General features: G+C 45.8%; 3 protein-coding genes across 4 annotated transcripts in view; 2 read left to right on the forward strand and 1 right to left on the reverse strand.

The window, feature by feature from the left end:
• The first annotated feature begins 13207 nt into the window (after positions 1 to 13207).
• LOC109939580 (DNA-directed RNA polymerases II, IV and V subunit 11-like) lies at positions 13208 to 16786 on the forward strand. 2 transcript variants are annotated; one of them, XM_035959214.1, is made up of 5 exons: positions 13208 to 13393; positions 13735 to 13804; positions 13894 to 13972; positions 14065 to 14160; positions 16558 to 16786. In XM_035959214.1, the coding sequence occupies exons 2-5, from the start codon at positions 13767 to 13769 to the stop codon at positions 16600 to 16602; spliced, it is 258 nt and encodes an 85-aa protein (XP_035815107.1). In that variant the 5' UTR covers positions 13208 to 13393; positions 13735 to 13766; the 3' UTR covers positions 16603 to 16786. The 2 variants fall into 2 exon arrangements, with proteins under 2 accessions (XP_035815107.1, XP_020393352.1); XM_020537763.2 differs by lacking the exon at positions 16558 to 16786 and adding an exon at positions 14756 to 14940 and having other exon boundaries at positions 13303 to 13393.
• Positions 16787 to 20057: 3271 nt separating this feature from the next.
• Positions 20058 to 22578, forward strand: part of LOC109939982 (DNA-directed RNA polymerases II, IV and V subunit 11) — a 54811-nt gene continuing 52290 nt past the window's right edge. The window contains exon 1 of the mRNA XM_020538601.2: positions 20058 to 20234. Within this exon, the coding sequence (XP_020394190.1) occupies positions 20182 to 20234 (53 nt within the window). The 5' untranslated portion in view covers positions 20058 to 20181. The remainder of the gene's footprint in view (positions 20235 to 22578) is intronic.
• Positions 21800 to 22578, reverse strand: part of LOC109939981 (DNA-directed RNA polymerases II, IV and V subunit 11) — a 54607-nt gene continuing 53828 nt past the window's right edge. The window contains exon 5 of the mRNA XM_020538598.1: positions 21800 to 21906. Within this exon, the coding sequence (XP_020394187.1) occupies positions 21862 to 21906 (45 nt within the window). The 3' untranslated portion in view covers positions 21800 to 21861. The remainder of the gene's footprint in view (positions 21907 to 22578) is intronic.

Below are 22578 nucleotides of genomic sequence, written 5' to 3' on the forward strand. Positions count from 1 at the left end.
CATATCATTCAGGTACGTTAATTAATCACGTGATGCGGAAGACAACCCAAGTCGACCCCAAGCACGGGCTAATCTGCATGGTGATGTTGATGGACGAACCTGAAGATAGGATGATCTGATCAAGTGCTAGGACAAGGATGATTGCCAAGTGGACGTCACCTAACAACACTAACCTAGTGTTATTCAGGCAAGCCCCGGTGCATTTGCCACCTCCTTGTGTTTTAAAATCTTTATCACCTTGTTTGATGCATTAGGTGATAGGAGTTGTGTGCTAAACCGTTGATGCATTTCCTTCCTTAAAAAATTGATTACCCTTCCTTGATACCCTTTTTGAAAAGGATTTTTGATGCTTAGCCTTGCTCTAGAAAAACAAAATGTTTTGTTTTTAAAACAAAAGTGATGCTTTAGTGGGTGGGAATGTTTTCAAAAAAATGTGATGGTGAATCCATTAGGGCCTTGATGGGTTCAACATCGGAAAAGATGTACCTCTACCAGGTACCAAACTTTGGGTTTTAAATGATAAAGCTGAGACCGGGCGGTTGACTTGCACGAGAAAGGAGTCTCGGTGTAGTGTCTCCGTCTGAGTCGATTAAGGACCGTGTCGATGTAGGCTTGATGATCGAGGACCCTTTAACTGGTCACATGCCTCATCATGGGTAAGCTTTGCCTCGGGCAGACTAATACCAGAATAAGATAACACGCAATGGGCGTGGAGAGATGGCAAGAGTAGCGTGTACCCTCCGTGGTAAGAGGCGGGACGATGGTGTATCTGTGCTCTCGGTTGGCGTGAACCTGATCTAGTCTTAAGAACCCCAGTGGTGAGTTGACATATGCAAGGGTTAAGTGCTACATATGTCGTGTGATCGGAGATCCCCAGCTGGGTATTAATCGATTCGGATCGCCGTAACTTCACTGACATGAAGACTTGGTCACTGACTTACACGTAGAAATCCAGTGAACTGATGGGATGATAAAAGATGGCTAGTGCAGGTCAAGTGATTGAACTAGGGTAGAAAGAACTCTAGATGCAGGTAATTTTACTTAACCTGACAAGTAAAAATGGATTTTTAAGGATCCACTCATAGTAAGCTTTCTGCAAAACAGAGTCTTTGATTCTTGATAAGCCATACCTTGAATCCCTCTAGCCAGCATACCCTTGAGAGTCTTTTCTTTAGTCGGGTAAGTCTTGCTGACTAATTCCATACTCAGGGTTTTATTCCCTGTTGTTTTTCAGGTTATAGTTTTGTGTTGCTGATGATGGTGTTAAGTGTCGGCGGGCTCGGCCTTCTTATAAGTCTAAGTAACCCTTCTATACTTCTTATTGAGGATGATCCCTTGAGCTAGCATATATTTCAAACTTATACTTTTGCAATCACTCCGATAAAATAATGTAAAATTTTTGTAACTTGTAAAATTTGGTAATAAGATTTCCGCTGCAAAAATATTGGTGTGTGTGTGATTTCTGTTACTTAATCTTGCGGTCCTGGTTGTAAGTGGTTTATTCGATGTCCTTGGGGCAATCGGACAGATCCTGTTAAGTTATCTGGTGCACATGCATAGCCGTCTGAGGTCTTTGAGACAAGGACAGGTGCATGTGGGCCCAATAACTTGGGAGGTTCTGCCACAATGGGTCTCAGTAGCCATCTTTCGAAGACGCCCTCGGGCACGGGTGCCCAAGTTGATGCCCTCACGGAGAGTTCATCTACCGCCGAGTTGTCAGCCCGAGGAACATGTTGCAGTTCCAGGGTCGTGAAGTCTTTTTCCAGCTTCTTTACGTGGAGGAGGTAAGCTGCGAGCCTGGGCTCGTTGCAGCTACACTCCTCGCGGACTTGCTTTATGATCAGCTGGGAGTCCCCCTTCACGAGGAGCTGTTGGATCCCCAGGGATAGGGCGGCCAACAAGCCAAAGATCAATGCTTCATACTCTGCCATATTGTTGGTGGCCTTGAACTCAAGGTGCACCATGTACTTCACTTGATCTCCGTTGGGGTCGATGAGGACCACCCCAGCCCCGCCAACTTGTTGACGGGCAGATCCGTCGAAGAAGAGCGTCCAGTGGGGCCCGGTGAAGACCAGACCCCTGGGCTCCACAGGTGTGGGGTCCGAATCGGGATCCGGACCCCTAGGGGCACTCGGGGGAGGTGTCCACTCCACGATGAAGTCTGCCAGAACCTGGCTCTTGATGGTGTGGCGAGGTTGGAAGTCCAGCTGGAACTCAGCGAGCTCCACGGCCCACTTGGCGATATTGCCTGTGGCGTTAGAGTTGTGGAGGATGGCCCTTAACGGAAAGGAGGTCACCACCACGACCCTGTGTGCCTGGAAATAGTGGCGCAGCTTCCTGGACGCAACAAGCACAGCATAAAGGAGTTTGTGTGTATCAAGGTACCTGGCTTCTGCTTCATGGAGGACCTCGCTGACGTAGTAGACTGGCTTTTGAACGGTCCGGACCCCAGCAGAGCCCTCAGGTTCCTGGCCTTCTAGCGCCACCTGGTCTTCTTGTGTCGTCCTTTAGACAACCAGCACCATGCTCACTGCTTATGCAGCCGTCGCGATGTATAAATACAATGGCTCCCCAGGTTCTGGGGCTACCAGTATTGGTAGGGATACCATGTGCTGCTTCAACTCTTGAAAGGCTTGTTCCGCCTCTTTGGTCCAAGAGAATGGGCCGGACTTCCGCAACAGCTTGAAGAAGGGCAGCACCCTCTCAGCCAGCCTTGAAATGAAGCGGCTAAGGGCGGCTAATGACCCCGTAAGCTTCTGGACATCCTTGATACGGGCTGGAGGCCTCATCGCATCAATCGCCTTGATCTTCTCCGGGTTTGCTTCAATGCCTCGGTGCGAAACTAGGAACCCCAGCAACTTCCCTGCGGAGACACCAAAGACGCACTTGTCCGGGTTCAGCTTCGTGCGTGTTGCCCGCAGCTTGTCGAAGACCAGGGTTAAGTCTTCCACTAGGGTCAACCCTCTCTTAGTCTTGACCACGATGTCATCAACGTATACTTCCACCTTGTCCCTAATCAGGTCCCCGAAAGTCTTACTCATTGCCTACACAAATGTTGGCAAGGCGTTTTTCAGACCGTAAGGTATTACGACATAGCAGTAAAGCCCATCCACTATTACAAAAGAGGTATGCTTCCTATCTTCCCTAGACATCTGGATTTGATGGAAACCAGAGTAAGCATCTAAGAAGGACAAGAGGTCGCACCCGGAGGTAAAGTCCACGATTTGATCTATACGTGGAAGTGGATACGGGTCCTTGGGACAAGCCTTATTAAGGCTAGTGTAGTCGATGCACATCCGAAGCTTCCCATTTGCCTTGGGGACGATGACTGGGTTGGCCAGCCACACTGGGTGATGAACCTCTTTGATGAAGCCGGCGTCTAGCAGCTTCCGGACCTCCTTTTGGATGAAGTCCTACCGCTCAATGGACTGTCTCCGAGGCTTCTGACTCACCGGTTTGGCATCAGGGTTGATCTTCAGATGGTGCTCGATCACCTCCCTGGGGATCCCAGGCATCTGCGACGGCTCCCATGCGAAGACGTCGGCATTTGCCTGGAGGAAGGCGACGAGCGCGAGTTCCTATTTTTCCTCTAGATCACCCGCAATGCGAGTGGTCTAGGGGGAATCCGCGTAGAGCTGGATGGCCGCACCTTCGACACCTTCGTAGGTGCCTTGGTACCAGAGGTCGAGGGGTTCCTCCCTCCATCGTCCGGGCGAGCAGTTTCTGCCACCAGGGCGTGCAGCTTCTCCACAGCCGCAAGCGCAGCGGCGCGGTCGCCCCGCACGTTGAGGACCCTAGCTGGAGACGACATCTTGAGGACCAAATACCCGTAATGGGCAATGGCCATGAACCGGTACAGGGCCGGCCTGCCAATGATGGCATTGAATGGGAGGTTAACCTCCGCACCGTCGAACTGGATGTTCTTCGTGCGGAAGTTTTCCTCTGTCCCGAATGTAACCGGGAGCGTGATGCTCCCAAGGGGATACACCGGTTGCGCGCCCACTCTGGAGAATGGACGAGAGGGTCCCAGTCGGGACCCTGGGATCTGCAGCTACCTGAACGCAGCGTGGCTGATGACATTGTGCCCAGCCCCACCGTCGATCAGGACGTGATGCAGCTTGATGTTGGCGATGACAGGGCGGTGATGAGCAGCAGTATGCTGGCCCCTGCCATGTTCTCGGGGCAGTCGGATGCCCCGAAGGAGATAGTTGTGCTCCACCACCGTTGGTGTGGGGCCGCTTTCGGGACCCATGGGGTCACCGACAGGACCTCACGGCGCAGGGACTTCACGTTCCTGCGGGAGGTGAGCTCCCAGCTTCCACCGTACATCACGTACAACTTCTTGCGGCGGTCGGTATCATCACCGGAGTCGGAGTCTCCAATGAGGATGTCTTTGAGGACCTGCTCGGGGGACTGATACCCGAGGTCCCGTTCTCCCGCGGCCACATCACCGTCGTCGACCCTCTCCTTGCCAGGCCGGCGACGAGGTGGGGAGCCATCCTTGGACGTCTACTCACGCCGCTCACTAACGCGCTTCGTGAGCTTGATGATCTCGCGGCACTCCACGGCGCTGTGGCGACTGTTGGGGTGCCCAGGGCATGAGCCGCTATTGCCTCCCTATGGTCACGGGTGCTTGTTGCGCTCGTTCCGGCCCCCAGTCGCGGCTGCGACGACCGGAGCAGCAGACGGCGGCCTCTCGTGGCCGCGGTTCTTCTTCTTCTTCTTTTTGCCGTCTTGGGTGACGACACCCGAGCCATCCGTCTGGGCAACTCCGGTCTGTGGTGCCGAGTGCCATGCACGGCCCTCGGCAGCTCTTGCGCACTTGTCAGCTAGAGCGAAGAGCGTGGTGATAGTTTCCACATCGTGCATGGCCAACTTCTCCAGCATCTTTTCATCACGCACCCCCTGGCGGAAAGCGGTGATGATGGAAGCATTAGAGATACGGGGTATAGTCCCTCGTACCTTGGTGAAGCGGGAGATGAAAGCCTGGAGAGTTTCCCCGGATTCCTACCTCACTGCATGGAGGTGAGCCTCCACGCCATGCTGTTGATAAGCGCTGGCGAAGTTCACCGTGAACCACGCGTAGAGCTCTTCCCAGGAGTAGATCAATCCTGGGGTGAGGTTCATGAGCCAAGTCCGGGCCGGCCCAGACAAGGCTACATGGAAGTATGTTGCCATTACAGCAGTGTCTCCACCTGCTGCCGTGATGGCGGTGACGTATACTTGCAAGAATTCCGACGGATTTGACATACCGTCGTACTTCTCCGGTAGGTGTGGCCGGAACTTGGATGGCCAGGCCACCGCGTGGAGATGATCCGCCAGTGCAGCGCAGCCCACGCCGACCAATGGGACACCCGCCTGGATCCGGGCACCCGTTGGAGTTTGCGGTGCAACCGTAGCGAAGTCGTGGTCAAGGTTGCGACCCTCAAAGTTTAGCCGGCGCTCACGCGCCCTCTCTAGAGAGATGCGGACATCCTGGCCCGCACGCCTGCGGTTGAGTTCTGCCCGCAGGTCATCAGGCCTCTCCAGAGATACTGGAGCGTCCTCTCCCGCACGTCTGCGTATGAGCTCCGCCCACAGGTCCTCAGTCGGTGCGGCCCTCACCGAGGGTGAGCGCACCGACGCCGACGCCTCATGTTGACGCCGGGATGACCGAGGCCTGGGCCTGGCTAAGCCAGAATGTGCCATGCCGAGCAGTCGGTCGACATCGTCACGCCACTGCTTCATGGCCCCCGACGAGGCCGTGGAGCTAGGAGGGTGGCGTAGCAACTCCCTGGCTACAGACAAGGCCCTAGGCGCAGCCCTTGACGCCCTGGACGCTTGCACAGGAGTGTGCTACCGCACAGAGCGCACAACAGCAGCACCAGGCATAGGGCGGCTGGAGGCCCGCGGCGTGGAAGACACGACTTCTTCCTCGATCGAAGTCTTCGGGATCGAAGTCATGGTGCTCGACGATCTGGACCATGGTGTCGAGCAGGAAAACAAGCAAAAACCTAATGCCAAGGCCCCTACCTGGCGCGCCAAATGTCGGAGAGGAAATTCTCCGGCCGGGTGGCGGAACGCACCCACCCTAAATCCTTAGATGAGGAGGGGCCTAAGCGTTTTGCCTATCGGCTAGATGATCGATGAACACGAGTGAACACGAGGATTTAGAGTGGTTCAGGCCACCGGAGCGTAATACCCTACTCCACTGTGTGTTGTATTGAATCTGTGAGCTTGAGAGCTTGAGTGTATGAGAGTTTGTGTGAATCTGAGTAGGGTTTGAGTGAGTGTCTTCCTTGTAACGTCATGTGCCCTCTCTTTTATAGCTCAAGGGGGGCACGTACAAGGATGTTGAGCCCTGACATGTGGGCCCAGGAGCAAAATGGAGGGAATACATTATAGAAGTAACTAATGTGAGTACGCCTGAGCAATCTCCTGGCGCCATGATGTCCGTAGTCCCTGCAGTATTGATATCCTGCAGCTGCCTCCTTGGTAACGCGCGAGTGATGATGAGCATAGTGCACGCGGCAGCATGGGCGTACTGCCTGCCAATGGAATGGATAGGCATGCCGCCTACAGAATGGACTGGTCGCCGCCTGCCCGCGGAATGGATAGGTCTCATTAAATGCGGAGGCGGCACATCGCCTGCCAGTGGAATGGACAGGGCTCAATAAATGCTGAGGCGACACATCGCCTGCCAGTGGAATGGACAGGTAGCGCACCTTGTCCGCAATAAATGCAGAGGTCGTGCAGCCCAGAGGCCTTACGTCAGGCTCTGCCCGTTGGCTTACGTCACGTGCACCGTGCCACGTGGCAGCATCGGGGCTCCGCCTGAGCGGGGAGAAGAAGCGTACACGGTATGGTCCGGACACGTGTCGGCTTCGGACCCCCGCCTGGCCTTGATTAAGGCCTGGGTATTCTTTGTCCCAGAATCTCGGGACCCTGCTGTGAGTGGCCCGGACCCCACTCAAAGGGGTCCGGTTTGCGCCCGTGGAGGTCCTGGACCTTTCCCGGAGGTCCGGTATGTATATACAGGGGTCCGACACCCTCCCATGGGGGTCCGGACTCACTGATGATGCCTTGGAGTACATTACCTCTTCTGGCCGCGTGGTGGCCCTGGAGCCGTTCACGTGGTGGGGTCGGGAGCTGTTACCAGCCCAGAGTAGTCACCCAAAGCTGGGGCGAGTCACGGCCTGGCCTAGCGCACAACTCCTTTACCACGGGACTAAAGATCTCCACGCTGGTACTATGTCTTCATACAGTAGTAAGGGGTACCCTAGTTTTAGGGTACTGACAGAAGCTATAAAAGTCGTTCCTAAGGGAGCGCAGAGTAAGATTTCAAAGTTATAAAAGTCATTCCTAAGGGAGTGTAGAGTAAGTTCCGAAGCTATAAAAGTCATTCCTAAGGGAGCGCAGAGTAAGTTCCGAAGCTATAAAAGTCGTTCATAAGGGAGCGCAGAGTAAGTTCCAAAGCTACAAAAGTCGTTCCTAAGGGAGCGCAGAGTAAGTTCTAAAGCTCAAAAGTCGTTCCTAAGAGAATGCAGAGCCAAAATACCACCAAAATAGAAGGTGAAGAAGCTCCAAAGTCGTCCCTAAGGGGATGCAGAGCTTAAATGCCACCGAAATAGAAGGTGAAGAAGCTCCAAAGTCATTCCTAAGGGGATGCAGAGCTTAAATACCACCGAAATATAAGGTGAAGAGACTCAAAAGACGTCCCTACGGGGATGCAGAGTCTGAGAGTGTTTTCTGTACGGATATGTGTCTTTGGCATAAACATCATGCTGCATTATATCATCGCATCATTCCGCATAGCATTACATCATACATCATGTCGCATCAATAGCAAGAATTGAGCACGAAGCAAACCTTCGGCAGTTACATGATGAATGAAAGTGTGCCAGAGCACGAAGCAAACCTTCGGCAATTACAATCTTACCAGGAATTTTTTTGTCGACAACAATATCATACAACAGCTTTTCTATATAAGGGTTTTTTTCTTTACAAAGCATGAAAAGAAGGGAAGGTGTTTTTTCGTCGAAGGCTCAAAAATGGTATGTACGCAAATTTCATGCATCGCAAAGAAATATATTACATTAATGTACACATAGATATACAATGTTTAACTTGTATGCATATTACATCACACAAATGTTGAATTTTCTAGCTACACAAAAGTCTAGTCTTCCTTCAAATTTTTCTCAGCAGCTTGGCTCAGAAGTTTGTTGATAGATTCGTCAATAGCTTCTTCAGCAATTCTTATAGTTTCCAGTGCCGCCTTCATTGCTGGATCAGCTTCGGGATCATAGGGCTCATGTGGCGGAGAAATTTCAGCTACAGCAAAAGTAATAAGTTGTTAATTTGAAGCCAGAAAAAATACTAAAACTTTGAAACATTTAAAATACCTATGCGCCTTGCGCGCTCGGCAGCCTCTTCGGCTCGCCTGGCTTCTTCTCGAGCCTCATGAGTTTCTTTCTCATTCTTCTTTATTGCCTCATTGGCTAGTTCTCAGTCGCCTTTCATCCAAATGTTGGAGTAAAATTTTCCTCCCATCAGAGTCGCTTCAGCCGAAGGATCCTTCGTGTCCTCCACGGTAAAGACAGCCTCTGTCTAGGTTGCAGCTTTAATGTGTTCGCAGCCAGATTTTTCCAAAATTGCTGCAACCCCTCTGGCACTGGCAAAGGCGTAGAAATCACCACGATCACTAAGGATCTCTTCAAAAGCTTCGACTTCTTCACTGATCCATTCGATGATTCCTTCGGGATCGCCTCTAATAAATTTTTGCTCGGATGAGTAAGCACCCACCTTGGCAAAACTGTCTTTTAGCTTCTTGGCACAATCCAAGGATTTTTCATAATATCTTTCCTTTGATTCCCAAAGCTCATCTACATTCTTTTGCAACCTTGCGCTAGTCCACTCGCTTATTTCTTGCTTCGCCTTAGCCACTTCAAAATCTTCATTCTTCTCGGCAAGTTTTTTCTTTAAATTTTCAATTTTGACTCTATGAGTTTCGAACTACGCGACAAGATTGGCTTCACTAGCCCTGACTTTGTTTACTAAGGAAAGCAAAATTTTATCTTTCTCTGCAGCTTCATTCCTTAGTTTGATAACCTCTGACCGAAGGTTACCAAGTGCTATCTGGCAGCTTTCATCCTCAACATTTTTCTGTGCTCTCAAAGCGTTGCTCAGAATTAAGCCCTAAAAAAAGGGGGAGACAAAGGATCATCACAAGAATAAGAGACACAGAAAGTAATCTGCTTACAAGACTATAGCTTTTGTACCTTCAGACTATTGTACGCAAGGCTGTCTGCGAGGTCATCCTTCGACATAGCAGAAAGGCCAACTTCAAGCTTCGGAAATCCTATGTTTTTTTCCATCTCCCGGCAAACAGTTATTTCCTTGTTGTCCGGGAGGCAGTATAGAAAGTCATCTTCATCGATGCCATTGTACACTAAGGCCCCCTTCGGGTACTTCAGTTCCCGAGCGTAGTATTTGGCTTCTGCAATCTCCTCTTCAGACAACCTTTTACCCGAAGCATGTCGAATAATAAAGTCAAGTCCTTCAGAAGGTGCCTCGGGAGTAGGAGATTCAATCTTCTTGGGCGTGTCCTCTTTCTCCGGAATAAGACCGACGTCTGAGGGTCCTTGTTCAACACTCCGCCCAGTCCCAACAGGCTCTGTTTCAAATGGCATTGAGGGTCCAGCTTCGGGTTCAGCACGAGCTGTAGCAGCTTCGGCAGTCTCCTTTGCAGGAGAAGGAGTTGATGCCCTTATCGACTCCATGACAGCGTCCAGCACGCTTGCCATCCTCCTCCTCTTGGGAGTTATTGCAGGGGCTTTCGAGACCTTCGGTAATTCTGGCTCTGGTGGCGGACTCAAGATTTTTGGTAGCCCTACCGTTTCCTCTCGCTCTGGCTCTTCGACTGCCTTTCCTTTGGCTTCGGCAGCATGTTTTGGTGCTTCGGCCGACTCGGTTGCAGGAACCTTTGGCACTTCAGCCAATTCTTCCTTGGAGCCAGCAGGAGTAGGCCGCCCTGGCTCAGCAGTGGAAGTTGTCCCTTCACCAAGCTTCGGCACCGTGGTCATTTCAATATATCTAGGCCAATGCGTTAAAACCTTGATCTTTTTGCCCTTTGGCGCAGCAGAAATGGCTGAAGTAGCAGTTTTCCTTTTCTTTCCTTTCTTTCGCGAGGGATAAGTATAGTCTGGGTACACGAAGCCAATAACGTCAAAAACTCTGTTTAACCTTTTCTTGCCTCTTCCTTCGAAGGCTAAGGTCATGGCATCATCTTCGGCTCTCGTGTATGCCCCAAGCAACTCATCGCTAGTCGCCTCAACACAGATCATCCAGTCATCATTCGGCTCGTCAAACTGATCTCTGTATCTGAAGGTGTATTTCAAATAAACCAAACCGCCTTGACTGGACCCGGCAGCAGTCTCCTTCGGCATCTCCCAGTCATTCACAAGAGGCCACACTCTGTAGGCTATGTGCTCCTGGACTAGGTCTCTTGTACCGATAAAGGCACAAACATTGTTGAAAGCCTTCTGGCAAGCTTCGATATCGTTCCCAAGCACAGTAGTCGGCCTTCTGATGCCGAAGCGAAACTAGATAGGGCACTAGATAATCCCCTTTATGTCTTCCCTTTCAATCAGATTATTCTTTACATAAAACCATTCCTCCATCCAGGCCCCTGGCCACCTTTTCCGAAACGTTGGAACTGGATAACTCACATCAGAACGAGGCACGAAGCCATAACAACCAAAATTATTGTGATACTGCTCCTTGCCAGTGGCCTTCGTCTCATACAGCAGCTCGTGCATGTTACAGAATCATTTTGCGCTTGGCTCTAGCCCTTGGCTCCTCACGGCCCAAACAAAAATACCCATCATGATTATAGCTTCGGGAGTAATCTGATGAAGAAAAATTTCAAAGGTCTTTAACACTTCCACCAGAAATTTGCTCAATGGAAATCGAAGCCCTGCCTTCATGAAGCTCCTGTAAACAACAACTTCATCCTCCTCGGGTGCAGGGGCGGCGCTGTCCCCCAGCTCTCACAATAGACATATCACGAAAATATTTTCCCTTCATAGCATCAATCTGACTTTGTTTGATGGATGACTTTCTGAAGATGCTATGACTCGGCCGCCAGGGCTGATCTTCAGCATCTTCGTTCCCACTTTCCACATCAAAGTTCTCGCTATCATCAGAATCCTCAGTTAACCCAACTAACATTTCATTCATAATCTTCTCTGTGTTTGTCTTATCCATAGCCTCGTAAAACCCAGCTAGAGCAGGGTCCACAATCTTCTTCTCTTCAGACATCTAACGAGCACTTGCGCAAATGCCGAAGCTCACAAATCAAGCGAAATCTGACAGAGCAAGAAAATTCAAGCTTGAAAAAACTAGCACAAGCGATTGAGATGGTGCATCAAATGTTGTCGCTGCGGGTTCCTATTTATACGCCCAGTGCACTGCAACTTGGCGGGCCCTACGTGTCATTGACTTTCGCTATTCTAGCGAAGAGAAAGTGTTTTTTCGGACCTCCGGCTAAAGGCCTTCGCTCACATCGCAGTCTGAATTTGTTAAATGCAAAAACAAATTAATACTACGAGGGGCTACTATTGTGGGTCTTCCTCTTCCGAAGGTCCTCAAAAACTCAACTAACATGTTTTTTAGTATCAGACCGTTATAGGAGGCTTCGACTTTGAGATGAAGGTGTGCATAGTATGAAGGTGTGGTCTGAAGGAAGGACAAGCTAGCTTCGAAGCTGTGGCTGAAGGAGCTTCGGCTTGGCACGACGACGATGGTGAAAGGAGAAACCGACCTAAACGAGAAAAGACTGCTTAGTCCTCGATAACTTGTCTTACAATCAACAGTAAATGTCAGGGGCATGAATGTAATTTTGTCCAGGCTGTGTCCTGTGCCTATAAATAGATGAACAATAACATCGTATTGTTCACGCTGACTTGTAATCACTCTCGCGTCACTCCCGCTTTTTCACCTTCTATCAAGCCGAATGTACAAATGTAATATAAATGTTATTGATGTTTATCCATGTTTATAAAATAAGAATATAAATAGTCCAATAATTTGAAATGATTGTTCATATTCTCTTTGTGTTTCAAATGTCTCTGTTTACATCCTTGCTTACTGAAATGATGAAGGTATACCATTCATAACCTTCGTCTGAAGATTATTATATTTCAAGGAAGATAATGCTTCGAAAGACGAATGTCCCTAATCGTTAACAATTATGTTGCTTTGTTTTTGATGTATAGCATCCGAGAGCAAGGACCAACAATTAGTTACAATAAGGGTCTGTTTGGTTGGGCTGTGGCTGTGAAAAAAGTTGCTGTGGGCTATGAGCTGTAGAAAAAGCTGTTGTAGGCTGTGAGCCGTTAAAAAGCTAAAAACCGTTTGGTGGAAACCACTAAAAGTCATTAAAAGTTCTTCGATACATGTTTTCACAGTTCCATCCGAAAAGCCACTAAAAGCAGGTTCAGGGGTGCTTTTAGATTTACACTGTGAGAAAGTCAGCTTTTAGAAAAAGCTGCTTCCTAGATCCAGCCCTTTGGTTAACTTTTGGCTTTTAGGGGGCAAAAGCCAATGCTAAAAGTCAAACCAAACACACCCTAAATTTCGACCCTAATCGGGCGAGTTAGAATACCGGTCCAGGGATACGGTCCGCGAGCAGGTACCAACCACGTTTAGTCTGTTTTAACGTAAAACTAAAATAACAGAAGCGTAAAACTATGTTATATCGGGCATCAGAACCAGCCTAACTAGAAGCAAGCTAGCAGTCCGACGATGTCATCAACTACACAGTGATTGTCGTGTGAGAAATCTTTATGCTTTTTGTGAGAAATCTTTATGTTTTTTTCACGAATACTCTAGAAGAATAAGTAATAAAAACTAAAAAGAGGGAGAGAGAAAACAATTGCTTGAAAAAGGAACGACCCATGTAACAAGAAGGCTCGTGCAGTTGCGCTCCACCTCAAGCCTCAACCCGCCTGCTCTCTCTCTCTCTCGCTCTTCACCCCCTCCGGTCTCTGCCTCTCTCCAGCGTCGAGTGGGCTACCGGCTACCGCCGCCGCCGCCGTACACTAGTTCTCAGGTCTTCGTGGGACCCTTCTCCGGCAACGAGCACCCATCAGGTACGCCCGACCGTTCTATTCCCTTTCTGCTGTGCAAAATCGAGCACCCAAAGCCTAACCTAAGCTATTAGGTTATTTGTAGTCGGTTCTGATCTAATTGCAAGTGCATCTAGTAACTTGGATTTTTCACAAAAAAATATCGGGTGTTCACGCCCGGCCCCTGCGCTTGCAGCTACTGAAGAGACAGGAGCAAAGAGTTAACAGGAGATGAATGCCCCTAACCGTTATTAGCGTTTCGTCGTGCCAGAGGGCACCAAGAAGTGAGCCATTCACCATACTTGCCCTACTGTCTACCTGCATGCAATCGTTGACTCAATTGATTTTCGTTGTTCATGACTCTGGGAAGTGAGACGTATGTTTCAAGCAACGCCTACAATTCTCTTGTTGATATTAAAAACAGTTCTGCGAGTTATGTTAAGTGAATCTTTTGGCATTAAGCTAAGGAACTGTGACACTTCTCTTGTTTCTGATCATTTCATGCTTGTGCAATCCTTTTAATTTTATGGACCCACCTAAGTCCTTCTATCGCACTTGCTCATTTTGTGATTAGTTGTAGGTTATGGTTGTGCTCCTGATGAACTGATGATAATTATCAATGCAGAGTGTCCTATGAGAGGGATACAAAGATTGTGAATGCTGCATCATTCACTGTCGAACGCGAGGATCACACTGTAGGCAATATCCTCTGCATGTAAGTACAATTTAATTTCTTTTCTTTAACGCTTCCCATCTTATGGTTTGTTTGGTTGACATGATACAGGCAGTTGCACAGAGACCCAAATGTTCTCTTTGCCGGGTATAAGCTCCCTCACCCACTCCAGTACAAGATCATTGTTAGGGTATGATTCAAGTTCCATTTGTGTTTTCCCTTTTTATACTGATTCATTGAGCTAGTTCCCTAGTTAATTAGTTATTTATTTGTGTACGACAGATCCACACAACGAGCCAGTCCTCCCCGACGCAGGCCTACACCCAGGCTATCAATGATCTAGACAAAGAGCTTGAGTACCTTAAGCAAGCTTTTGAGGTTAGAGGTCTTTCTGATATTTACTCTAATTGCTAGTTACAATTTTCAGCAAATGCACCTTTATGCCATGGACCAGTGAGAACAAAATGAGGAGGAATAGTTTAACTTGTTTTTCTTCCATTTTTATTTAACTGCGACTGTAATGTTGGCCATGCAATTGAATTTTACATGTGTTGATTGCATCAATCAAGAATTAGATTTTATACATAATCACATACCTAAAATTTGTGCTAATTGTATCAAATTAAGGAGTTGGCTCTATACATGACTTCATACCTTGAATTTGTGACTATATTCCTACCTCATTTTGTCCATTTGACAATGCTGCTACAGACACCAACAGACCATCATTGAACCTTTTCTACTTTATGATACAAAGATGTGAACTATGGACTACTTGATGAACTACTAGATGTTCAACACAGGAATGCCTTTGGCAAAATTTGCATATTCACTCTCCCGTCATACTGTTACCCTTAAGTTCATTTGAATCTCTTTTTATTTCCAAGAAGTATCTCGCTACTTTAGTCCTACTAGGAAAAGTTCTTTGGGATCACTCTTTGTAAATGTTAGTTTCGACTCTTGTTTTTTTCAGGTTGCATGGCATTTCTTTGTGCAATTTTGTATCGCTAAACAACGAAAAGTTTTAGTTAGCATTAACCAGTGGTACATAGCAAGGCAGGCTGTGTGGTTCTATGGGTGTAATGTATTTAAGAATGTTTTGTATAAAGTATTGTTTCTGTAGGAAAAAGTGCTTGATTTGACATGAATGTGGCAGTAATTTTGACAGATTTGTTGGGAGGGGAAGTGTCTGCTTTTTTCTTGTTAATACAAAGAAAACAGCTCTTCTGCATTTTCAAGAAAAAAAGTATCGGCTTTGTTTGCTAGTACAGACATGTTCAAAGGATAGTTCTTTTATTCTTGCTTAAAAAAAGATGTTTGAACTCTGAAGTAGCAAGCACCAAAGGTCTGGGCATGTTAATTTTTTCTGTTCATGATGCATTTGCCACAGAATCAGTGTTGTTAAGTGCCAATCTTACCTTCTTTTTTGAATGCAACCAACCTTAGATTCTAAAACAAAGCACTTAAGCAACGTCTCACAAAAATCTAAATGGTAAATTGATGTTTTCCACTTTCCGGTATGTCCACGTGTTCCTATGCTATTTGCATGCTAGTTGTCAAGTTATTCTTTGGTACACTAGAAAAAAATCTTCTTAAATTTCATTCAGGAAATTTTGGTATTACTCCCTCCGTCCCCTTTTGATAATCATACCAGGGAAAAATATGTACCAAGTGATCATCATTTTGTCATGGACGGAGCCTTATCAGCGTAAATGTGGCATTGGCCACTTGGGTTCCAGCTCCAATGCAAGTTCCCTTACTGATTTACGTTAGTGTTCTTCTATTATTCCAGTGGTTCTCCATGCAAGAGGGCTGTGCTGTACAGGGGAAAGAAATGATTTCTGGCGTGAAATTAATGTTTTGCACCGTCACTAGCTGCAGATAAACATGAGTGATTAGCCAGCCTTGGTCTCTCTCAGTCTCAGTGTCCCTCTCCTATGTGCCGATCATAAAGGCAAGGAGGGAATAGTTTATTCTTCCTGGTTGCATGGCATGACATTCTGCCAGAGTATAGTGCTACGTGAAGTAAATTTAGTTTGCACTGATTCATGATGGAGAACAAGTCGGTGTGAGTTTGTGCATTGTGCTTGAGGGGGTGCTTTATTTTAAAAAAACTCGTGTGTTGAGAGTAATTAATTTGGACGTCGAATAATTCATGGTATTTGGCTGTAGCTTGACACGAAATATTTGGGAAAATTATAGAGTATTGTTATTTATTTTCGGTGAACCTTACCCTACCCCCACCCCAAGTATAGATAGATGCTTGAAATGTCTCCAGTATCCTAGGCGTGCACATTTGCCTATTGGTGTTGTACCATCTGACAGTAACATGATTACATTTGAAACACTACGGAGAGTAGACCATAGAGTGGTGTCTCGATTTATTAGTTCTAATTTTCTGCATCTTCAGCTAAGTGACAACAACCTTTGTACCTTGGAACATAATATAAAAATCTGAATGACGTTCAAATTGAATATGCATTAACAGAGTGGTGATTGTCCTGTTAGTTAGGTCATTTGCTAGTTGTTACTAGGGGATAACTAGACTAGATCTCTGTACCATATCTTGCTGATTACCTGGCATCGCCGGAGTTTTGCCTTTTAATTGTTTGCCTTTAGTTGTTTACTTTGGGTCAGGTGTTCTTCTCCCTAAAAATTACTGTATTGGACCATCCTCCAATTCATATTCATTTTCGACCCTGAACATCCATCTCTTGATGACATGTACGGCATGCATGGTACTTATGAGTGACATTCTGAGCGTTTTGTTTTCAGGATGAGAAGAACAGGTACGAGGACATGATGAAGCAGGGGTTCTAGATGAATGGAATGGTGTGGGAGATAAACTTCCCGTGTTAGTTTTATCCTAGGCGAGTCAACAATGAAACGAACGCCCAAGGATTGTGAATGTCTGATCCCTGAACTGAGGTTGCTTGCTGTCGTTTTACTGTCATGCTTGTGTCAATATTGTATTATTGCAAACACACCAATGGAGTTTTACATTGACATCCTCAGATTGTCCGCAACTAGATAATTACATGCATGCCTGTCTTCAACATAAAATATATAACGGTCCATTTCGACCCTTTTGTCTGGGCTGAAATAGGTTCTACTCCATGAACTTAGCAATTTAGCTATGGGTCGTATGGATCTATTTATTTTGAAGGAATTAAAATTTACTTAATAAAGTATTCTATTTGGCTTGGAATTTGATATTCCGTCACTTTTCAAAGTTTAAATATAAGTCTACCTCAAATTTATGGGATACATGATAGTAAATGATTTTGTATAGCAGCAGAATATGTTTCTACTCAGCAACTTATTAGACGCTCTTCGTGTCATTTCTCTGTAGTAAAAATGTAGCATATAAATATTTCTCATATATTGCTAATAATAATATATAAATATATTTCGCATAAAATTATATTAGCTTAGTTGATTTTTGCCTAAATTACTATTATTATTATAATAACTAGACGGGGCGATAGAATTTGATAAGTATTACATGCGTTCATGCTTAATAGATTAAAAAAAATCACGCCCCTAATGCTACGACTAGAAGATCTATAAATTTTTTTGTCTTGCACTGTAGCTTACACTGTTTACAGGGTGGATGGAGACGAGTAAGTTGTTGTGCTCAAGATACATTGTCTTGCACTGTAGCTTACATTGTTGTTGTTGTTGTTGTCTTGCGTTAGATGGATGTTGTTGCTCATCGCCGTATGCATTACCACATGGGTATTAGGTTGTGTCCAACAGTATGCATATCGACTCTCGCATAACGATGCACTATTCACGCTTTCAGTAGGTCATGGATGTCGTCACTCAAAATGTGCGGTCGACCATGCGGATGCACATCTCCTCTGCGAGAGGATGCACATCTGAATGCGCATGCTGCTGGAAACCATTGCTTCGTAGTCTTTGTATTCGCCATGCAAGGGCCTGTGCGTCCTTCCTCCTGTGACGGATACAAAGACTACGAAAGATGGGAAGCGTTAAAGAAAAGAAATTAAATTGTACTTACATGCGGAGGATATTGCCTACAGTGTGATCCTCGCGTTCGACAGTGAATGATGCAGCATTCAAAATCTGTGTATCCCTCTCATAGGACACTCTGCATTGATAATTATCATCAGTTCATCAGGAGCACAACCATAACCTACAACTAATCACAAAATGGGCAAGTGCGATAGAAGGCCTCAGGTGGGTCCATAAAATTAAAAGGATTGCACAAGCGTGAAATGATCAGAAACAAGAGAAGTGTCACAGTTCCATAGCTTAATGCCAAAAGATTCACTTAACAAAACTCGCAGAACTGTTTTTAATATCAACAAGAGAATTGTAGGCGTTGCTTGAAACATACGTCTCACTTCCCAGAGTCATGAACAACGAAAATCAATTGAGTAAACGATTGCATGCAGGTAGACAGTAGGGCAAGTATGGTGAATGGTTCACTTCTTGGTGCCCTCTGGCACGATGAAACACTCATAACGGTCAGGGGCATTCATCTCCTGTTAACTCTTTGCTCCTGTCTCTTCAGTAGCTGCAAGCGCAGGGGCCGGGCGTGAACACCCGATATTTTTTGTGAAAAAATCCAAGTTACTAGATGCACTTGCAATTAGATCAGAACCGACTACAAATAACCTAATAGCTTAGGTTAGGCTTTGGGTGCTCGGTTTTGCACAGCAGAAAGGGAATAGAACGGCCGGGCGTACCTGATGGGTGCTCGTTGCCGGAGAAGGGTCCCACGAAGACCTGAGAACTGGTGTAGGGCGGCGGCGGCGGTAGCCGGTAGCCCAGTCGACGCTGGAGAGAGGCGAAGACCGGAGGGGGTGAAGAGCGAGAGAGAGAGAGAGAGAGCAGGCGGGTTGAGGCTTGAGGTGGAGCGCAACTGCACGGGCCTTCTTGTTACATGGGCCGTTCCTTTTTCAAGCAATTGTTTTCTCTCTCCCTCTTTTTAGTTTTTATTACTTATTCTTCTAGAGTATTCGTGAAAAAAAAACATAAAGATTTCTCACAAAAAGCATAAAGATTTCTCACACGACAATCACTGTGTAGTTGATGACATCGTCGGACTGCTAGCTTGCTTCTAGTTAGGCTGGTTCTGATGCCCGATATAACATAGTTTTACGCTTCTGTTATTTTAGTTTTACGTTAAAACAGACTAAACGTGGTTGGTACCTGCTCGCGGACCGTATCCCTGGACCGGTATTCTAACTCGCCTGATTAGGGTCGAAATTTAGGGTGTGTTTGGTTTGACTTTTAGCATTAGCTTTTGCCCCCTAAAAGCCAAAAGTTAACCAAAGTGCTGGATCTAGGAAGCAGCTTTTTCTAAAAGCTGACTTTCTCACAGTGTAAATCTAAAAGCACCCCTGAACCTGCTTTTAGTGGCTTTTCGGATGAAACTGTGAAAACATATATCGAAGAACTTTTAATGACTTTTAGTGGTTTCCACCAAAAGTCATTAAATGCTTTTAGTGGCTTTTTCGATATATGTTTTCACAGTTCCATCCGAAAAGCCACTAAAAGCATGTTCAGGGGTGCTTTTAGATTTACACTGTGAGAAAGTCAGCTTTTAGAAAAAGCTGCTTCCTAGATCCAGCCCTTTGGTTAACTTTTGGCTTTTAGGGGGCAAAAGCCAATGCTAAAAGTCAAACCAAACACACCCTAAATTTCGACCCTGATCGGGCGAGTTAGAATACCGGTCCAGGGATACGGTCCGCGAGCAGGTACCAACCACGTTTAGTCTGTTTTAACATAAAACTAAAATAACAGAAGCGTAAAACTATGTTATATCGGGCATCAGAACCAGCCTAACTAGAAGCAAGCTAGCAGTCCGACGATGTCATCAACTACACAGTGATTGTCGTGTGAGAAATCTTTATGCTTTTTGTGAGAAATCTTTATGTTTTTTTCACGAATACTCTAGAAGAATAAGTAATAAAAACTAAAAAGAGGGAGAGAAAAAACAATTGCTTGAAAAAGGAACGGCCCATGTAACAAGAAGGCACGTGCAGTTGCGCTCCACCTCAAGCCTCAACCCGCCTGCTCTCTCTCTCTCTCTCTCGCTCTTCACCCCCTCCGGTCTCCGCCTCTCTCCAGCGTCGACTGGGCTACCGGCTACCGTCGTCGCCGCCCTACACCAGTTCTCAGGTCTTCGTGGGACCCTTCTCCGGCAACGAGCACCCATCAGGTACGCCCGACCGTTCTATTCCCTTTCTGCTCTGCAAAACCGAGCACCCAAAGCCTAACCTAAGCTATTAGGTTATTTGTAGTCGGTTCTGATCTAATTGCAAGTGCATCTAGTAACTTGGATTTTTTCGCAAAAAATATCGGGTGTTCACGCATGGCCCTGCGCTTGCAGCTACTGAAGAGACAGGAGCAAAGAGTTAACAGGAGATGAATGCCCCTGACCGTTATGAGCGTTTCGTCGTGCCAGAGGGCACCAAGAAGTGAGCCATTCACCATACTTGCCCTACTGTCTACCAGCATGCAATCGTTGACTCAATTGATTTTCGTTGTTCATGACTCTGGGAAGTGAGACGTATGTTTCAAGCAACGCCGACAATTCTCTTGTTGATATTAAAAACAGTTCTGCGAGTTATGTTAAGTGAATCTTTTGGCATTAAGCTATGGAACTGTGACACTTCTCTTGTTTCTGATCATTTCACGCTTGTGCAATCCTTTTAATTTTATGGACCCACCTGAGGCCTTCTATCGCACTTGCTCATTTTGTGATTAGTTGTAGGTTATGGTTGTGCTCCTGATGAACTGGTGTTAATTATCAATGCAGGGTGTCCTATGAGAGGGATACCAAGATTTTGAATGCTGCATCATTCACTGTCGAACGCGAGGATCACACTGTAGGCAATATCCTCCGCATGTAAGTACAATTTAATTTCTTTTCTTTAACGCTTCCCATCTTTCGTAGTCTTTGTATCCGTCATAGGAGGAAGGACGCACAGGCCCTTGCATGGCGAATACAAAGACTACGAAGCAATGGTTTCCAGCAGCATGCGCATTCAGATGTGCATCCTCTCGCAGAGGAGATGTGCATCAGCATGGTCGACCGCACATTTTGAGCGACGATATCCGTGACCTACTGAAAGCGTGAATATGCATCGTTATGCGAGAGTCGATATGCATACTGTTGGACACAACCTAATACCCATGTGGTAATGCGTACGGTGATGAGCAACAACATCCATCTAACGCAAGACAACAACAACAACGTAAGCTACAGTGCAAGACAATGTATCTTGAGCACAGCAGCTTACTCGTCTCCATCCACCCTGTAAATAGTGTAAGCTACAGTGCAAGACAAAAAAAATATAGATCTTCTAGTCGTAGCCTTAGGGGCGTGATTTTTCTTAATCTATTAAGCATGAACGCATGTAATACTTATCAAATTCTATCGCCCCGTCTAGTTATTATAATAATAATAGTAATTTAGGCAAAAATCAACTAAGCTAATATAATTTTATGTGAAATATATTTATATATTATTATTAGCAATATATGAGAAATATTTATATGCTACATTTTTACTACAGAGAAATGACACGAAGAGCGTCTAATAAGTTGCTGAGTAGAAACATATTCTGCTGCTATACAAAATCATTTACTATCATCTATCCCATAAATTTGAGATAGACTTATATTTAAACTTTGAAAAGTGACGGAATATCAAATTCCAAGCCAAATAGAATACTTTATTAAGTAAATTTTAATTCCTTCAAAATAAATAGATCCATACGACCCATAGCTAAATTGCTAAGTTCATGGAGTAGAACCTATTTCAGCCCAGACAAAAGGGTCGAAATGGACCGTTATATATTTTATGTTGAAGATAGGCATGCATGTAATTATCTAGTTGCGGACAATCTGAGGATGTCAATGTAAAACTCCATTGGTGTGTTTGCAATAATACGATATTGACACAAGCATGACAGTAAAACGACAGCAAGCAACCTCAGTTCAGGGATCAGACATTCACAATCCTTGGGCATTCGTTTCATTGTTGACTCGCCTAGGATAAAACTAACACGGGAAGTTTATCTCCCACACCATTCCATTCATCTAGAACCCCTGCTTCATCCTGTCCTCGTACCTGTTCTTCTCATCCTGAAAACAAAACGCTCAGAATGTCACTCATAAGTAGGGCTGGGCATTCGGTCTATTAGGGTAATTCGGTTCGGTCTATTCGGGTTTTTGAAATTTCGGGTTATGAAAAATGAGAACCGAAATTTCCAAAATAATTTTAGGAACCGAACCCGAATGGACCCACAATTTCGGTTCGGTCTATTCGGTCCACCGAATAGACTCGAATAGTAGAGAGACTATTATCTTTTGTTAAAATATATACAATTTATAATTAATTGGAAGTACTATTATTACAATAAGTGACAATAAAAAATAGCATACTGAGATATATATACTATCGTTAAGATGATATCATAATTTTTAGCTAATAAACTCATAAATCATATAATAATATCATCATATATTAAGAGGTTTTTTATATTTCGGGTTATTCGGTCTATTCGGGTTTTAAAGCTTAGGAACCGAACCCGAACCCATAACCCGAAATATAGCACAAATAGGAACCGAACCCGAACCCGAAAACCCGAATAGACCGATAATTCGGTCTATTCGGGTTCGGGTTCGGTTCGGGTTCGGGTTTCGGTTTTAAAATGCCCACCCCTACTCATAAGTACCATGCATGTCGTACATGTCATCAAGAGATGGACGTTCAGGGTCGAAAATGAATATGAATTGGAGGATGGTCCAATACAG

The sequence above is a fragment of the Zea mays genome, chromosome 5, assembly GCF_902167145.1.
Source record: "Zea mays cultivar B73 chromosome 5, Zm-B73-REFERENCE-NAM-5.0, whole genome shotgun sequence".
NCBI lineage: Eukaryota > Viridiplantae > Streptophyta > Magnoliopsida > Poales > Poaceae > Zea > Zea mays.

What these genes read in the sequence shown, in the direction of transcription:
- LOC109939580 (XM_020537763.2), top strand. Translation starts at nt 13,767, where the DNA reads ATGCTGCATCATTCACTGTCGAACGCGAGGATCACACT. An exon ending in AGTACAAGATCATTGTTAGG is followed by an intron (nt 13,973 to 14,064) that starts GTATGATTCAAG and finishes TGTGTACGACAG; the next exon opens with ATCCACACAACGAGCCAGTC. An exon ending in ACCTTAAGCAAGCTTTTGAG is followed by an intron (nt 14,161 to 14,755) that starts GTTAGAGGTCTT and finishes TGTTTTTTTCAG; the next exon opens with GTTGCATGGCATTTCTTTGT.